Genomic DNA, 18,893 nt, shown 5'->3' on the forward strand with positions numbered 1-18,893 from the left:
ATCAGTACGCTGCAATTATTCAAACAAAAGAAACATTAATGCTCCCTCATTGGCTCGAAGGCATACTGCACATTAACAAGTGTTAACTAAAATAAACAATAGAAGAAATTCAACAAATGTGTGCAGTGACCAAAATAAAACCTCATGTGACCCTTCTGATGGTCCCGATCCAGACTTTGAGAATGAAAACACCATCACTTTAACATTAACTTTAAGTTTGTGTGTTTTCCAGGACCTGCTCCACCTCTCTGAATATGACCTCTTGGAGCTCGGAGTCCACAATCACCTCCACCGCCTCCATCTACTCACTTCTCTACGCCTCCTCCAGGAGCGAGACAGGAGGAGAGGTAGTCTCACACACACACACACACACACACACAGTTGACCAAACATTATCTTTCCTTATCTGTTCCATCAGGTTGTTGGTTCTGGCTGCATATTGTCGCATGATCATTGTTGGGGATGTATTTTCTGCTTGTTTAGCACATTTCTAAACCACACTGAAAATTGCTTTTACTAAAAAAAAATTCCAGCAAGTCTTCGCCCGTAAAATGGGCAAAGCACAACTAATGCCATCGAAAACAAATAATGAATCAATTAATGCTGAGCCTAATGCGATGATATACTGACTACTGTGAGTGGTTGTTTGAGAAGCCACATTGTGATTTAGGACAGCAGTCAGAGTAGTAAACATTTTATGTAATTGCAACCACTGCTTTTAGGTTTAACGGATGTTAAAATGCAGTGTGACCAGCTACGGAGATGGAATGCTGCGAGGGTCACAGCTTTCCCAGGCCCCGCTCTTCCACGCTTGTCGAAATACCAAGAAGGGAAACTTTGGGGATCAACATGCGTCTAAAGTCGTTCACTTTTGGAAGGTGTCCTGGAGGCATTCTATCTAAAAAAGCCGGGTGAACCAGCTCATAAAATATTCTTACTCACTCCTATTTATAAAAAAAATATATATCATCTGAGCTGACGACATCATGATGTCACAGAAAAGACTGTTCAAGATACGGTGGCTTTGCAGAACACAAGGTGAGGAGAGGAGCTTAATCTGACATCTGAACTGTGACGTCATACGTAAGCAAAAGGGACTTTGTTTCCTTTACTTAAGCACAGCCCAAGGTAGACAGGAGGAGAGGAGTGAGGGTACGACAGGCAGCCAAGGGGTCTGACTTTTGTCTTCTCTTCTGGGTACACAGGGAGAGAGACTGAGACAGACAGCATTAGTGTCATGTAAAGACATGCTTGTGCCTGGGGGGTCAGGTGGAGGAGAGGAGGGGTTAGTCTGGTGGAAGTCAATGCTTTGTCACACACACACGCACACACACACAAACACACACTCGCACACAAATGTGAACACGTCCAAAGCTGTCAGTAAATAAGTAGAAGAGTGCTGAGGCCTGCAGTCCCGCTGAGTTTAATCACTTCTAGGAGAGAGTGTGTGTGTGTGTGTGTGTGTGTGTGTGTGTGTGTGTGTGTGTGTGTGTGTGTGTGTGTGTATGCATGGAGATGTGTGTGTCGGTCTGTGCAGGACCGCCTGCTTTGTTTGCCCAGTTTCCCATGCATTATACTGTGAAAACTAGCTGTTGTCTTGGTGACTGTCTGAGTCCAGTTAATGCACAAAGTTAGTGCAGGAATTATATCAGCGAATCTTCTGAAGTTAAATAGGGAGCATTTGACTTGTTGACCCCTGCAGCTGTTCTCGCATCACATTACAGACATAAATAAATATACGAGCAAACAGCATTTTTTGTTTGCACAGGCAAAATATGCAGTTTGCGACCTAATCAGTGTGCCACATTTGCTTCCATCCACAGTGTGGACAAGTTGTCTTGTCTAACTAGATTGTTTAGAGTTGTAAAGCAAGCAGGGACTATAAAGACAGTCTCCTTCTATCTCATAGTAAACCCAGGAGCCTGCTAGCCATCTGGAGTGTCTTCTAAAAAATAAATGCAGACCTCAACACGTGGTGAGCATTAAACAGTTTCACTCACAGCGGCGTGTTTAAAAGAAGTTTGTGCAAATGAAATTGTGTTGCTTGTCATTTCCTTCGTATAGGGACTATAACAGCATTAAGAGGCAATAAAAGTGCCAGGGGAATCAGAAATTAGAATTGAAGAAATGAAACGGTAAAAGAAACAGTTTGAAGAATGGCGTCTATAAACATGCACGTTGTAAGAAAGATGAAAAGCCTGCAGAGACTATGAAATCAACACGATTCCATGTTTCACTGGAGCCGTCGATTTACTAAAGAAACGGATCATGGCGACCTAAACCTAAACCTCAAACCCATTTGAAATATAAACCAGTTCCAGCATACTGCCAGGCTCCAGAGGAACAGGAGTCAAAAGGGTTCTGGTGTGATATATTTTCAAACAAGCCATAACTGTAAAATGTAATTAAATGGCCGCTATGACGTTATAATAAGATATAATGCATGAATAGAACGGGCTCGAACTGAAAGTGTCATGGTGTACTTCTACAAACATTGGCAACTCATCTAACAAGTCGGTCTACTTCATAGACCTATGTATCGTTTCTTTCTTGAAAGTGAGTTTGAGTTTGTTACCGTGGAGTCGAAGTTTAGCTTGTGAGTGATGGCTCGCTTTCCTTGTGCGGGGTGTCTAGTCTGTGGACTTTATGCATGCAAAAAGACATAAAAATAATAATAATATCACCTGCATGATGTTGGTGGAGCTCGATGAGCCATTGGATCACAAGCTATTTGGATTCATGCTCTGACAACCATGACTGTATATGTACTGAATGTCCAGATCTGATAGTTGTAGTCTGTGTATTGAACAAAAACCTTACCTTGCATTCAACTGACATTCAAAGAGTCACATCGTCTTGTCGCAAAGACATTAAGCTATGTAGAGACAGAGCGATAAACTACCTTGATCATTAAAAATCGAAAAACGTCAATCAACAGGAGAAGAAAAAACAAGAAATGAGAAATCCCATTGATCTGTGACATGTACAGTCAGTGATGTCCGCCAAAGGCATACAAGACACATGAGATGAGGACTTCACAGAGGAGCGCACACGGTCACATTCCTGAGATCTGTGTGGCCGCTAGTGTCGCCCCAACCTGCAGGATGAGCTCCGCCGCTGAGGTGAAACAGCCTCTAGTTGAAATCACTCAGTCACCAGCTACTGTGGTATTATCTGTCTGCCTGGCAGCCTGCCACCCCTATCATTACCACAAAGGCCAGATTTGTTCAGCTAATGGTATCCTTCACACACACACACACGCATGCAGCATCCTCCAAAAATGCTAACTCAACACTTGTCCTAGATAAGAGCATTCCAGTGAGAGCACCTTCAGGATAAAACGCACGCAGACTCACACACAGCGTCCAGGCACATATTAGTTTCATCATATTTATGTTCGTTGGCTACAGTATGGGATTACGCGGCTAGAATATGAATCTGTGCGTGTGTGCGTGTGCGCCAGGTACTTTCCTCGTTGGCAGGACTTTAAATGCAGCAGGGAAGAGATGCTCCAATTAGAACAATTAGATGGTAAAATGGGAGGCATCGAGCGCACGCTCAAATTTCACATATTTGAGGCCTTTAAGTTTCACGTTGCAGTGTGTTTAGTTACAGTTGTTGCTGTTGTGCTGAGGCCGGTCTGTGGATACTAATTAACTCCATAGCTGTGTTCTTGTTTGTAATTCTTTGTTGAAAATAGGGCAAGTATTTCTGGTTATTGCTGCTTTTAGTGGCATTGATGTTAAGCTGCAGTTTTCTGCCTGATTCAAATGACAAAATGTAGTTCGGACGTATGTAGATGAACCTAATATTATTTAATATCACCCGAGTATGTTAATGGGTGATTCTTACCAGCACTGTCATGTGCAACTGCTCAGTTTATTAGATTGCTTGTCATCTGAAAGCAGCAGTGATTTTGAACACCATGCATAATAACACACATCTAGCATGGAGGGTTTTATCTAATCAGACACCTGATTCTGGAACAAATTAGTTTATCTTTTCCTGCACACCAAAGACAGTACATTCATTTCACACGTCAGATGGACAAGTTGTGACAACAAGCGTACTGTTTGTTCAGACTCCTCCCTCACAATATTCGCTTGGAAGATGGACGTAGAAACCATTGTTCCACAGTCACAATTGATGTGAGCACCAATATTATTGTATTGGAAGTCGTTAAAAATGGATCACGTCATGAAAGTGGTGTCACAAAGCGAGGGACTCTGCAGAGGAGAGCCCAGGCAGATCAACAGAGGGCTGATGTCTGAATTTTTGGTCTTTATGTTTCTAGTTAATCGTTGAAAAACCTTAAAATTGGGTTTATCATCCAAAAACCTTCACCAATGATTTAAACATAGAGAAATCTTGTCGTTATTTACGTGTTTGTATGCTGTGATTTTACTGTCCGGCCCACTTGAGCCCACAATGGGCGACATGTGGCCCCTTCACTAAAATGAGTTTGACACCCCTGGTCTATGGCATTAATTCACTGGTTTAACCCTGAGCCAGGCAGCCATACACATCCAAATCATATCCACACAATATTAGTAGTATTGAGCTATTTATAAATGTTATGAGAGCATCTCTTCTTATGAATACTTCCATGTTGCATGTTTTCATATCAATGCCCTCGCTGAGCTGCAGTCGTATAGCAGCTGTTTGGTCCGAGGGTCAGATCTGTTGTGTCCCTTCTTGAACTCTATGAGCGGAGGAAGTGAGGACGACAGACAGCCCTCTGCTATGCTACGCCATGCTAAACACGGCTCGACGCAAGTTTGACATTGTTCATATGTGTCTGAGAGAGAGAGAGAGAGAGAGAGAGAGAGAGAGAGAGAGAGAGAGAGAGAGAGAGAGAGAGAGAGAGAGCAGGTGTTCTTGCAGATAGTTTGTTTGCTTACTTGTTTGTTTGTTTTCCTTGCTGGACCGTGGCGTTGCCATAGGGACAAAATACTTAACAGCTTTCAATTCGGAGTAGCATATGACACTTCACACTTGCATAGCTGTCATCTTACTAAGACTGCTCCTGAGCTGTTTTCTCACATCACAAGTTGCTCCAGTAACGCAGAGAGTCTTTCTCTCCTCCAAACTCACTTTGACGTCAGATTCCTGATGAGAACCGGCTTTTTTCTTTACTTCACGATGAACAAGATATTGATCTGATATCCATAATAACAGATCACACCTCAATTGGGAATGCAGAGATTTTTTAAAAATCCACAACCATTGCATATTAGATCATTGATGTTGCATCCTGCCAAGGAGTGCATGCTGCACCAGGATAATCTCTTGTGAAGGTTATAAAGTCATCAACATGACCTGGAGGTAAGACTAAGTGTACTATAAACATGTTCCTCTGTCTATCTGCGTGTGTCAGTAACACCAACGCTTATCTCTCCTATGTCAAAACAGGGACGATCCAGTTCCCAGAATTAGGCTGATCCAAGATAGGAACATCCAAAAAACAGAAATACTTCAAGAAAAGTAAAGCTGAGTCATCGGTTGCAAGTCTTTATATACTTGGCTAAAATGTGATGAAATAGCAACTGACTGTAATCATTGACTCGGCATTTCACTGCATTTCTGCTTCTTATCTGTTTCATGTTTATGTAATAATAAACAATTGAATTGAATTCAGTTTATTTAGTTTATAAACCAAACACCCAAATTACAAATTTCCCTCAACTACATTTAGTTGCCAGTGTATTCGGTACACCGAGCTTAAACTAATGCAGTGTAATGCAAAAGTCCTGGTATGAATCTTAACGTTGTGATGCTTATAATGTTCAGTTGTAGAGGTGTGGATTTGACCTAGTGATCGTCGTGTAGTTCAAGTGTATAGAGTTGTACAGTGAGGTGTTTCTGTCATTCAGCCCACCTTCGTTAAGGAAATGGGGTTCGACTGCTTTGGGTTTCGCTGCACCTAATGAACTGAGTGTGTATGCAGGCGATCAAAACAAAAAGCTTTAGTAACTTTCAGTCAGTCGTGTCTGGCCTGTTCCTTCCTTGTTCTTAATATAGAACTGTAAACGCTGCAAAAGGGTAGAAAGTCAGTAAAGTAGCATTCAACACAATCTTTCTGCTTGAAAAAAAAAAAAGCTTGAAAAAAAGGAATCGTTCTAAATGACAAAACAGATTGTTATCCAGCGCCCTCCAAAAATTCACATGACCGTTTTGTATCATTATAGCAACATAACTTCACCTCCAGCTATTGCTTTATGGGAGACAGCCGTCTCTTCTTACAGGTCCTGTCAGATATGTGGTTTTAGGCATTGAACGAATGATCGATGCTGTCCTTTTCCTGGCGAGGACCGTCACACAAGTGAGGAGACTTGCTCAGCTATTTTGGTGCGATACATCATAAATACATAAATGGGACCATGTGCTGTGTATATGGGTTTTGTTCATGGTTCCTTTAAAAGACAATAAAGTTATTACATGAGTAAAAGCCCAGTTTTTATAGTACTTCTTTAGAATCGCTCTCTGCATTTTGCAACCTTTCCAGATCTATATTATGCAGAAGCTGCCGAGAATCATGAGAGTTGTTCCTGTGAAATTCTGCAGCTTTCATCGTGAGTTTCATTTAAACTGTCAACTTCAATCAATGGTTTTCTTCAGAAACCATGACAGGTTACTTTTATTTGTACCCATAGGTAAACTTGTTTTGCAATAGGAAGTTATGCATCCACCTCAACACACATTACAATCCACAAGACAAACATGTAAGCCATGATAAATCAATGCTCTGTTAGGATTGCAAAATGTCAGATGTCATTCCACCTGAACAGATTCGGGCCAATTATTAATTTATTGTAAGACCCAGCCGGAGGCTACAACCACAGGAATGAGGAGTGGTCAAAACATTGAACTATTTACCCTTCACCCTTTTCTGATCAGAAACACTCATGTTTCATGGAAACACAAGAATGTGTATACACACAGATATATAAAGGAAAAAGGGAGTGGAGGGGGAGGATGAGAATGTTCCTTGCAGGGTTCATATCTTCATACTGAGGAGTTACAGGGAAACAACACATCTCCACGGAAAGGAACAAAAATGACAGAAAAAAAACCCAAATGTGAGCAGGTGGAATCTCAAGAAGGTGGGGAAGCCAAACCTATCTATTTAATGGTTTGGGAAACACTGATGCCCTGATGTGGAGTGGTGGTCAGTGTTTGTAAATGACTGACTCAGCGAGGCGTTGTGCCAACATGCTGTGCTCTGAGTGGCTTGGCCTGAGGGACTCACATTAGCAGGAAGTGCAGGAAGTGGCTGTAAGGATGTGGCATTCTTCAAACTCATTTTGAACAAAGTAGTAAAGTAATGCTTTTCCTCTTTAGACTTCTCTTAAGTTGGAGATCAAGCACAAATATTGTTGGCTTCCTGCGCAGTGCAATTAATTTGTACACAGCGTCTAAAAATACTGTGTTAAGTAGAGGAAAGGCCGCTGTGCATCACAATGGGACGTCCTGCTCTGCTCTTTCATGTATGATCATAAATCTAATGGCGATAGCATGATCCCCCAGCAAAATAACCCCAAGACAACAACAATCTACACATTTTCCTTCCAGATGAAGCTACATCAGATTATGAGCATGCAACCAGAACAAATGGGTTGCCCATTGAGAGAATATCGTGTCCAAAGACATTACAGTCAGGTGTGGAGCTAGAATCAGACGGTTGGAAAGTGAGGATGAGGATGTGCCTGCTTTTAGACAAGGTTTTGATATTCGGCAAACAACTTGATAAGATCTTTTATCACAAGGACATAGATCCGTCCAGGACTACAGTTCTGCTCAGCCGCATCATGGCCCCCCTTTTCATTGAGGTGATTCAGGAGATGATTACAGATTACCCTCCTTGACTCACTGTACATCTTCCTGGAAATACCACCCTCACACACACACACACACACACACACGCACACAAAGATGCCCACAGCTTTCACAAGCCCGTGTGAAATACTACTGAGATTGACTCAGGGGGAAAATATGAAATTCAAGAGTTCTTCTATTTGTACCGGAGTCCAGGAGCAACTTTTGAGCTCGGCTTTGACATTCAAGCGTTGTTTCTCGCTCACAGTGCCGCTGCTTGTTGTGAGCAGCTCAAAGACATATTTATGTCTTTGAGCATTTGATCACCTTGACCTCATGGCCTTCTCTTAGTGACTATAGTTTTAGTTTGTGGACTTCTTCTTTACAGTGTACGGTGGAAAGGAAAGATGCTTAAATTAGATTTTAAAACATACAACCATAGTAGTTTCCACCTTGTTTGCTAATGACTGAACTGAAGTGTAATTTCCCTTCAATTGTTGTACTCAAATCATTTTAACAATTCACTTTTACAAAAGAACTGATAAAAGATATCAGAAGCAGAATTCTGATATCTTTATTTTGTGTTTATCGCCAGGTACGATGAACATTCAAGGAATTTGACTCGGTGAAAGGTGCAGAACAAACATAGTGCAACATACAGTAATACACATTATTTATTCTGATTCTGTTTACATTATTTGCAGCCTCTTAGCTTATTTAATGACCCATTTGAGTCCTGACATCCGAACCACTAGCATAAGAAATGTTGTTAAAAAAAGATTAGTTTTAACACCCCATGTACACCTTAAACCGTTTTGTTGATCATTTTTGTGGCTTATGAAATTTTACTTGACAAGTTATCTGCTGTGATCAGTGACAGTGTGAAGCAGGAAGGAGTGTCTTGACAATTAAACAGACGGTAAACTTTTACTCCTAACAGTTTCGACCCTCATGCATTTCCCCAGCTTTTCTCCATCTTCACACTTTTGAAGATCAAAAGGGCCGACATTTTTGGTGGCAGCGTCTCTCCGTGTGTGTCGGTCCGATGTGGGACATCTGATCATGTAGACAGGCTCCTTGTATTGTCTGAAAGGAAACACGTGCACGTACACGCACGTGCACGTGTCTGGGTGTTATCAACTCTAGACAATACAGAGGAACAAGAGGACAAAGACAGGAGAGAGTGTTGTCTTGAGGTCCAGTCAACACGCACACACACCCACCCACCCACACACAACATGACCTCATACCTGACGCAATGACATAAGTAGATGGTCATGTTTCTACTTCACCAGATGAAATTCGATCAATCCTGCCAATGTTCCCTCCATATTTGAAAGCTTTTGTATAAGAACACTCAAAGTGGATTTTAAACTGTGATGCCGAGCTGATTTATGTTTCACGTGTGTGTCTGTGTGTGTGTGTGTGTGTGTGTGTGTGTGTGTGTGTGTGTGTGTGTGTGTGTGTGTGTGTGTGTGTGCGTGCACGTGCGTGTGTGCACGTGCGTGAAGGGTTCCATCTCCTCTCTGCATTTAGCAACATTCGGTCACATCTAAATCTTCTCTAAGCACCAGAGCAGTTGGTGGTGTTGGTGGAAGAGGTCCCAAACAAAAAGACTTGGGGAATGAAATATGAGGCTGTGCACGGAACACAGAGGAGGAGGAGGAGGAGGAGGAGGAGGAGGAGGAGGAGGAGGAGAAGGAGGAGGAGGAGTAGGGCAGAGAGAGTTTTGTTCAGGAGTTGGGGGTTGTTGGGGGGCAAGAGACAACTCAGCTAAAAGAGAAAGAAAGAAAACTCCTCCCAAGCACTGTGGGCAAAGAGGAGGGGCCGGGTGTGCTCACAAATCTCTCCCCAGCGAGAGAAAGAGGAGGGCAGGGCTTCTGATTGTGCGGCGCTACTTGTTGTTGCCTGTCTGAAGGAGCGTGAGTGTGTCGGCTTCCAGTCGGTCAACCCGTCAGCGCCTCAAGTCAATCAAACAAACTATGGCATGGAATCACTTTGATAGAAGTGTATACATCTAAAAGAAAAAGAAGAGAAAAGGTCGGGAGCAGGAGGTCACACTAACAGGTATGACAGTCTGTGTTTATGTGAGTGTGTGTCCATATATACAGTAGACGTGTGGAGGAATGTGTGGAGACAGTTATCTTAATGATCATCTTTTCCTCCGGGTGCATTTTCATTCACCCCTACAAGTTAGAAATAGCACATGCTACTTTCTTTCTGTCTCTGTGGTGGAAGCATGTTTCACCACACTCTCATGCCTCCTCTTCGTCGCCCAGCGGTCCCTTTCTCCATCCCCTTTGGTTGGATTGTTTACAGTGAGTTTAAAGACTTTCTCTGGGACTTTTTGAGCAATAGGTTTGCTTTCCCAAGACACTGGGTGTGACTGTGGTTCTTGGGTTTGGTGGCACTGACTGTGTAAAACCCCAGCAGGAAATAATTACATGCAATATGACAGATAAGATCAAGAGCTTTCGGCAAGGTGTTTTTTTTTTAAATTTCTTTTCGAGTGAGTTTGGGGTCTGCTCCTTGAAGGTTGAGGTCACAGCTTTTCATAGAAGTTTATTTCTCTCAGTCAAACACTGAAATTATGCATGATAGGTTTTGACACCACTGATAAGTTATCAATATTTAAACCAAACAGTCAATGTGAGGCTCTCGTCAAATGTCTCCTCTCTCAAGAAACTCTTTGACATGTTGAATGACTGTGACCTTTCAGTTATGAGAACACAGCTTTAAACAGCTAGCCACCCACTGGATGATGACAGAGGTAGACGTGTGTGTGCGTGTGTGTGTGTGTGTGTGTGTGTGTGTGTGTGTGTGCGCCTGTGTGCATGTGTGTGTGTGTGTGTGTGTCTGATGTGTTGATATTGTAAAAACACACACTACACAGAATGGTGTAGTTGTAGGCGACGATTAAACACATACAAAGTATATGATAACCTACTGGAACCAGCTAGCGGTTCAAAAGTAAAATAAAATAAAAGACAACCTATCTTGTCTAATATAGTCAAGAACCAAAAATGTCAACATGACAATTGCTGCTTGAACAGGAACTCAAGTGGTGGAACTATTTCTTATTCAGGCCATTGACTTCCTGCAGTGCTGTCATCACCTGCTGGTCGTGGCTTCATATTTAGCATTCAGACAAAAGAGTGCTGCTGATCTTCTCATCTGACGGTCTGCAGGACAGCAAATACACATCTAGAAGGTACAGACTAAAGATATTTAAGATTATAGGTGTAAAATGTAACAGATTACTTCTACATGGTGTTATTGTTGTTTTAACTTAATTATGGAACTAAATACTTCTTCTACCACCGACTGACTCAGCTCACTGCTTCCTCTCTGTGTGACTGGCCGAGTGTGTGATGATCGGTGACTGTACACAGACACGGTCACTCTGTCACTGCAGACATGTGAAATAAACACACACTGAGGGTATAGGTGGCGAGAGATTCAGAAGTAACAAATGGCAGCTATGGCTGTGGGATTTAATAAAAGCCTCATTAACATGTTGCACACATAATACACACACACACACACACACACACACATTCACACACACACTGATGGGCCCACGCACAGAAGAGCGCAGTAGGACACCTCTCTCTCTCTCTCTTTCTAACAAAGGCTGGCTCTAAACAGCGGTCATGTGACAGTTGTTCCCATTGTTCACTTCTGGCCAGGGGTGGTTTTGCTAATGCACTAGTGTGTGTGTGTGCATGCGTGTGCATGCGTGTGCATGTGCATGCATGTGTGTGCGCCATAGCCGGAAGACGCTTTCAGACTGGCAGAGGAAACCCCTTATTCCCAAACATGTTGGTGTTGGTGATGTCCTACTGTGTGTACGCTTAATAAGAGACCAGTAAAGCAACATGAGACAGCTGCTGTTTTTAACTTAATATTATTGCTGAGAGTGTGTTTTGTATGATGTAAACCAGAGGACTTTTAATATTCCTTCAGTCAAACCTGAGTCCTCTACATGCACAGTAACCCATGTTGCCAGATGTTAACAGCGCTACTTCAGTGGATTAACAGCAAAGCCTGCTTCCTACATGAAATTACATCAAAACATGAAATTACATCAAACAGGAACGTGTGTGTCCACCAACATTGTGAGACTGAATTATAGATATAATTAGGTTTATTATGGGAAGGAGGAAAGGAAGCATTAGAGATATTTGTTTTATTGGCAGTAATCCTTTCTAATGAGCTGGCTGCCGTCAAAATGTTTATCCTGCCACTTCCTCTTCCTGTTAATCTGCGCTGGTTTCCCACCCAGGGCCTTGTGTACGTGTGTGTGTGTGTGTGTGTGTGTGTGTGTGTGTGTGTGTGTGTGTGTGTGTGTGTGTGTGTGTGTGTGTGTGTGTGTGTGTGTGTGTGTGTGTGCTTGCGTTACCAACCCAAGGTCTTCAATCCTGTTGCAAACATCTCTTCTGAATATTTTGTCTTTTGTACCACGGTCAAGGAAAATACTTCTGATTGGTTTCCAGGTGTCCATTAGTGGGAGAGCTGCTGGTTGTTGGATTATTCTGAGAGTGTTTTTTCCCTCAATTGTCTTCTCTATGAAGCATGGTTGCAGACCTCGTAAATTGTTGACCACAAGAGTCTGATCAACCGGCCTGGTCAATATTTCTGCAAATATTAGACAATTAAGTTGTATAGTCCACATCTTTTTAGTATCTGTTGCTAGAAAAAAAATATGAATGACATGAAAGCAGCTATTATGGTTGTTTTTTTGGTCAATTCACACTAATAACTGATTATTATTATCATTATGACAAACTTTAAATGAACTGTTCCTTACAGCTGCTCCGTCTGTGCTACTAATTTGACTGAATATGACATTGGGGCAAACACAATGTCCATCTGGTTATCAGGTTATCCTCCGTCTCCCTTAGTGGATAATTAAGGTAGTTTGTGGAATAATGAAAGAATGTCTTTAAGTTAGATTTCTCAAGATTTCTTTGTGTCAGTTTTTCTGGTCGTTATTGCAATCATTCACAGAACAAACTGTAGTTGCTGCCATCAGTTCAGCTCACAATTACGGTGCAAGCAACTGATTCTTAAGCTCTTTGATTGGTCCCGTCTTATACATGAAGGAAAAACCTGTGCCTTTGCCTTTTAAGTTCCATGCTGATCCATATCTTAAAAGTGCTTCATATAAGACATACATGGTCAAAGCAGGAAGCGTGAGTTTTGTTGTGTGTGTGTGTGTGTGCGCGTGTGTGTACGTGTGTGATGCAGGTTCGCTGAACAGCTGTAGGGAGGAGAGGATGATGCAGGGACAGAGAAAGAGGAGAATCAAAAGAGCAAAGTCTATTATTACGAGAGGTGGAAGGACAAAGGATAGAATGAATGTGACAAAGTGAGGAGGCGAAAGAAGGCATGACATCATGATGGACAGACAGAAGGAGGAGGGGATGTCTGTGTGGAGGGGGTGGGGCGGCTAAATAAAGAGATACAAGTGAAATAAATAGTGTGGAGGGAGTAGATGGGTGAGACGGAGAGAGAAAAGGTGAAAGGCGAAGAGTGAGTAGGAATTTCACACCTCTACTCGAAGTGGAAATGACTTCCTATATAGCTCTTAGCATGAATAATTTATTCATAAGATTAATCTACAAAGTATTCATGTGCGTAAGTGTTGTCTGTCTGTGTTTTCACTCAGTGAGAGTCAGTCCTTTCACTTCTGCAGATGAGGGTGTGTGTCTGGCAGATGGTCAGAGCCACACACACACACCCACACACACACACACAAACACACACACGCACACACACAGGGCTGACCATCCCTGAGGGTCTTATAATAGGTCCTCCTCCTCCTGTAGTCGTTCTGCCCCTTAGAGGAATCCACACTCTGACCCAGCATGCCTTAGCAGGACTTTTACAGCTTTTAATGTGTTTGTGTGTGTTTGCGTGTGTGTATTCACTTTACTCGTTGCACTGAAGAGTCTTGAGCTGGACAGCTGTTCCTTTGCCAAAACCTCGATTTGCATTTTAATTGACATTCATCATCCCGAGCTGGTGACTCTGTGACCTCCTGCTGGAGTTGGGTTTAGTTCCACTTTATATTCTAAGTTTTCTGTATTCACGAAGCTCCTTATGGAGCTTTTGTGAAATATTGTATATCTCCTTCATGTTTTGGGGTATTTACAAAACAGACCCTTGTCTAAAACTGAGGTAGCAGGGCTCTGAATGTAATCTGTTGCTTTGGCCAGTTGAAATGAATAACAGTGCAGCAGCAGCAGCAGCTGTTGCTAATCAATTCACAGATTGTAAGTAACTTGCTAAAGTAGAACCTGATTGGTTAATGTGCTCTCTGCAGCTTGGAAAAAAAGGTTGTTTGTAAGAGATGTGAACGCACTCTCAAATCACAAATGGACAGACCAGAGTTAGCGTGCTTTCTGAAACAGTGTCATACAATAGACTTCTTCTCTCTGGTTCTACATGAACAATGGTACCGACACTAGTGTGTAAATCTATTGTTACGAACTCCTGATTTCATTTTAATGAGTCAGAAGTCCCGCTATCAGATTGTGGTTTTAATCGATCTCCGTGAGATGTAAACCAAACAGTGATCCACCATACAATAGTCTTTAGTTTTGCACAATGAAAGCGGTGGAGTCAACAGGCCTGGCTTTATTGAAGGTAATCCTCTTAGAAAGGCAGCGTGGGCCTTTCTTACACATCGAATGTTTGTAATGGCCTACTGGAAAACAGAAAAACAAAACCACTTTGATTCTTGTATCTATTAGCTCGCATGCTAACTAACTATAATATACATGGAAACTGAACAATGTAAGAACCATTGAAAAGCATATGTTTCCTCTTTTGGCGTAGGCTAGCTTACTTTGTGCTAGGCTAGGCTTACCGGGTCCTGGTCCAGCTCGAATTTATGTAGATAAAGATGATCTTATCTGACTTTAAGCAAGAAAGCAGACGAGCATAATAAAACCAATGTCATACCTGTTCCTTTCAGTTTCATTCATTAAAGTCATGTTTCTCTCCGTCCTCACGTAACCGGTTGGTTACAGTCCTGTATCGCTACGCTGAGCCCATTTACAAATTAGCTTGTCTCGCCTTACTTGACCCGCTTTATTGTGCTGCTTTGAGATTTTGCTCAGAACATAGGACTTGTCACTGTACATTGTACAATCGGGTTGGATGGTCCTCATTTGTTGTGTGCAGGATATATTTTAAAGTACAAGGCCATGCTATGCAGGATACCCATTTACAGCGCTATGTTTGTACTCAAAAAGCAGTCTATTTTATTATGGCCCTGAGGCTTAAGGGATATTCTTACAGCAATGTGTAACTGTCACGTTCTATTGCTTTTGTGTCTTTCCTGTATGTATCACACACACACACACACACACACACACCACACACACACACTTTGTGTATATTTAAACTCTTCTGTTGATGAATGGACCTTAGTTTTACTTTTTAATGCAAAGGTTTGTTTTTTCTTCAACTCAACGTTTGACTTTTCTGCCTTCTTGCTCTGATTGCTGAGACAAAAGCAATTTCTTCTGGTTGAATATGACTAATGACACTTAACTTCATTAAAAAAGGAGATAATTTATTGCATTCAATGAACATGCTAAAAACTAATTCACAGCATTGACAGACTGTTTCTACCTTTGAAATCAAATATTTTTAAACCAGGAGCCGCGTCGTTCGGTTCTAAACCATGCTTCTTCTTCAGGGCCAATGCGTCTGAGTACTACACAACCAAGCCCCCACAACTTCCTCTGCAGCCTATACTTTCCCTGATTGTGATCAGGTTGTCCAAATAGAGACACAATAACAAACACCAGCGTAGTTGTTAGTGTCAGATTCTTTGGTATGATGAGATTAGAAACGGGGAGTGTTTGTGAAATCTCGTACCATCCATCTACCAACATGTCCATTAGCTGAGGGTATTTTAGTTTGTACAGTATGACTAACTGCTGCATGCTGAGTGATTCAGAGCAGATGATAGATAGTGTGCTGTCCAGTCATCATCTCAGGGGAATTCATCAAGAACCTGGCCACTGTTTTCCATCGCTGCCAACCGATCTGTTCAGTCCATCTGAAACTTAAACTTTTTTATGTTCGTCATTTTATATACCTACATACATACATACATACATACATACATACATACATACATACATACATACATACACACACACACACACACACATACACACACACACACACATACACACACACACACACATACATACATACACACACATACATACATACATACATACATACATACATACATACATACATACATACATACATACATACATACATATATACATACATTTGGTCATTCTGCGTGTCTGTCTGTCTTACAAAATAAAGCTCATTAGCGAAGAAAGTCGTGTGCGGTTGGTGTTGCTTCTTGTTTACGTCTTTTGTGTCAACAAGTTTGGAGAAGAAGCTGGCTTAAAGTGCCTTGCTGGTATTTAAAGAACTTCAGGCATTCATTGTGACATTCAGAGTCTGTTGAAACTGAAGCAGAAGGTCAGACCCCCGTTTCTCTTCTCACATCGTCTGGTGAAATTTGTATTGGCTTTGAGACAAGCATCAAGTAAAAACTACAACTGCTGGACTTGTCTGAAACATCTGTTTAACTCCAGTCTTCATTCCAGTCCATACACACACACACACACACACACACACACACACACACACACACACACACACACACACACACACACACACACAGACTACCATCACTTAGCTGAAGCTATTGGTTTGATGTCATGTAATCAGAAGCTGTATTTCCTTCAGGCCATGAATTGGTGTAGATTTTGTTTTGCATGTTGATGTGCAGTATGTGAGCCTTGTGATGGTGATGAAGGGAAGGGGGGGGGGGGGGGCACCTGTTGTACTGGATCATGAATCATAATATTTCATCTCAGTGTGTGTTTATGTGTTTTAGATTGTATGTCTTCACAGAAATGCTTTAGAGACTATTACTCTTCAACTTTCCTTCTTGTCTTACGATGGTTACATAACTGTGTATTGTACTGTATTTTAGGCTACAGCACACCCTGTGAGGTTAATTCACTTGCCTTTCTTTATGTATGTGTCACCTTAATAAAGTTATTAAAAAGCTTTTCACGTACAGTAGTTTTTCAGTGGAAGGACTGAGATCAACTCTTTAAATCCAGAGCTTTAAAGTGCTGGTTGACACGACTCAAGTCCAATAAGTCTGATTTTTTCATTTCTATACTGCGTTTCTTTCCAGAGTTGAGGATGATGGCAGAGGGGCGTTTTGCCAGTCTGCCCAGGTCCCACCATGCACACCACTCTCTGGGAGGAGGCCCTGCACACCCTGGACTACCCTCCAACTCCCTGGGTGTCCCCAGCAGCAACACCTGCTCCTCCAGAGGGCTTCAGGCCTCCCTCGCCTCCTCCATGGACCTCCTCAGCTCCAGACCTGGGTGAGTTGGCTGACCAACAGTGGCCCCCAGCACAATCAAAACCGGTCTACAAACACTGTGAGCAGGATACACGGTGTGCAATAGCTTAATATGTTAGTCAGTGTACAGTGAGCAGCATCAAAAGCCTTCAATGAAGTGTTTGACAGCATCACATTTATGCCCTGTTGCGACTTGTTCAAAGTTTAAAGAGGATAAAATCTGAACTGGAAGGGTTTTTATCTAAAAGTATAGAGTCTTCTCAAAGGCTCAGATTCTTTTAACTTACTTCAATGCTTTATTTATTCTTTTTCGTCTCTTCCCCTGTGTCATTTGCCCTCCCCAAGTCTCTCTCCAGGGCAGGGCAGCGACCTATCAGACCTGTCCACTTCTTCCTACCAGCCAGTCTCCATTCACGGAACTCTGCCTCGACGCAAGAGAGGCGGGGCCAGCCTCACGCATGGAAACTACACGTGGGATCACAGAGCCAATCAAACGCAACAGATACCTTGGGGGAAATCATTGGTCCCTGGACACACTCATCAACACGCTCATCAACCCATGACCTCTCCGCTGGTCCAAAATATCATCGATGACTGTCATGCTTACAGGTAACCACATGTATAAACACACATACATATACCCATGTTGTTCTCTTTATTCATAAACAGAACGGCATTTTACGATATTTACAAATGGGATTTTGTTGTCACGGTTCATAGACAGTGTCAGTGCAGTAACCTGTTTGTATGCATTGCTTTATCTTTAATTATCGACTGAAGGGCGACACAATTCAAGTTACACTCCTCTGAAAACTTTTCAAATTCAAATATTGAAAGGTAGCTCTGAAAAGTAGGGCTGTTCTGGCCTGACTTATCGATGAGTTTTCCACAAAAAAAATCACACAAAAGCTCACTTAAAATCTTGTTTTTACTAACGATGTGCTCATAGGATTCTTGTAAATAAGTCATTCAGCATAAAAAAAAAAGTTTGACTAACTAAATCCTAGTCAACTAATTATAATGAACAAATTGTGTAGCTTGCTTCTTCAAACAGACTCAGACGGAGAGTTTGGAGTCCTCCAGTTGGTAAAGAGCCGTTCAGACTTCAGAGGAAACACGCACACCTCATTCCTCATCATGTCCTTCCATCTTTCCATCTTTAGTGTAGAGTTACGACAGACAGTATCTGATGTAGCCAGCTAAGTGTGTGTGTGTGTGTGTGTGTGTGTGTGTGTGTGTGTGTGTGTGTGTGTGTGTGTGCATGTGTGCATGTGTGTGCTTGTGTGTGAGTGTGAGCGCAGGCCCCAGTAGTTGGGTTACCTTTGTAGGTCAGGGTGTGGCAGGACAGATCACAGATTACTGAGAGCTCTTTGTCTACACCCTCTCCATTTTTCTGCCTCCACGCTGGATACATTTCATACGCCGCTGACATACAGAAGGACAATTTGTCCAGGTCAGATTCAAGCCGTGCAGGTGGCAAAATAATGAACTGCGTCATTCTCTCACACTGGTTCATTTTTAGTGCAGTTATATGGGCATTGTGCTTACTTTTGAAATGTCAAGATGAGAGTCAAGTGTGTTTCTAACCTTCACTTCTCAAATGCATCACGAGAAAAGAGATTGCTTTCTGATTCTTGGCTCGTGGGTGTTC

At 42.2% G+C, this 18,893-nt stretch overlaps 2 protein-coding genes across 4 annotated transcripts in view; one reads left to right on the forward strand and one right to left on the reverse strand.

Moving 5' to 3' along the window:
* Positions 1–18,893, reverse strand: part of fnbp1l (formin binding protein 1-like) — a 132,077-nt gene that overhangs the window by 38,452 nt on the left and 74,732 nt on the right. The window lies entirely within an intron of this gene.
* Positions 1–18,893, forward strand: part of bcar3 (BCAR3 adaptor protein, NSP family member) — a 69,267-nt gene that overhangs the window by 16,976 nt on the left and 33,398 nt on the right. For 2 of the 3 annotated variants that reach the window (XM_068589731.1, XM_068589732.1), the window contains 3 exons: positions 233–347; positions 17,069–17,264; positions 17,588–17,851. In XM_068589731.1, coding sequence (XP_068445832.1) covers positions 233–347; positions 17,069–17,264; positions 17,588–17,851 — 575 coding nt within the window. Of the gene's footprint in view, positions 1–232; positions 348–9,707; positions 9,883–17,068; positions 17,265–17,587; positions 17,852–18,893 lie in introns of those variants that run through there. The other variant, XM_068589733.1, reaches the window with a different exon arrangement.

The sequence above is a fragment of the Clinocottus analis genome, unplaced genomic scaffold, assembly GCF_023055335.1.
Source record: "Clinocottus analis isolate CAN_PGR_092001 unplaced genomic scaffold, fCliAna1.0.p SCAF_23, whole genome shotgun sequence".
Classification (NCBI taxonomy): Eukaryota; Metazoa; Chordata; class Actinopteri; order Perciformes; family Cottidae; genus Clinocottus; species Clinocottus analis.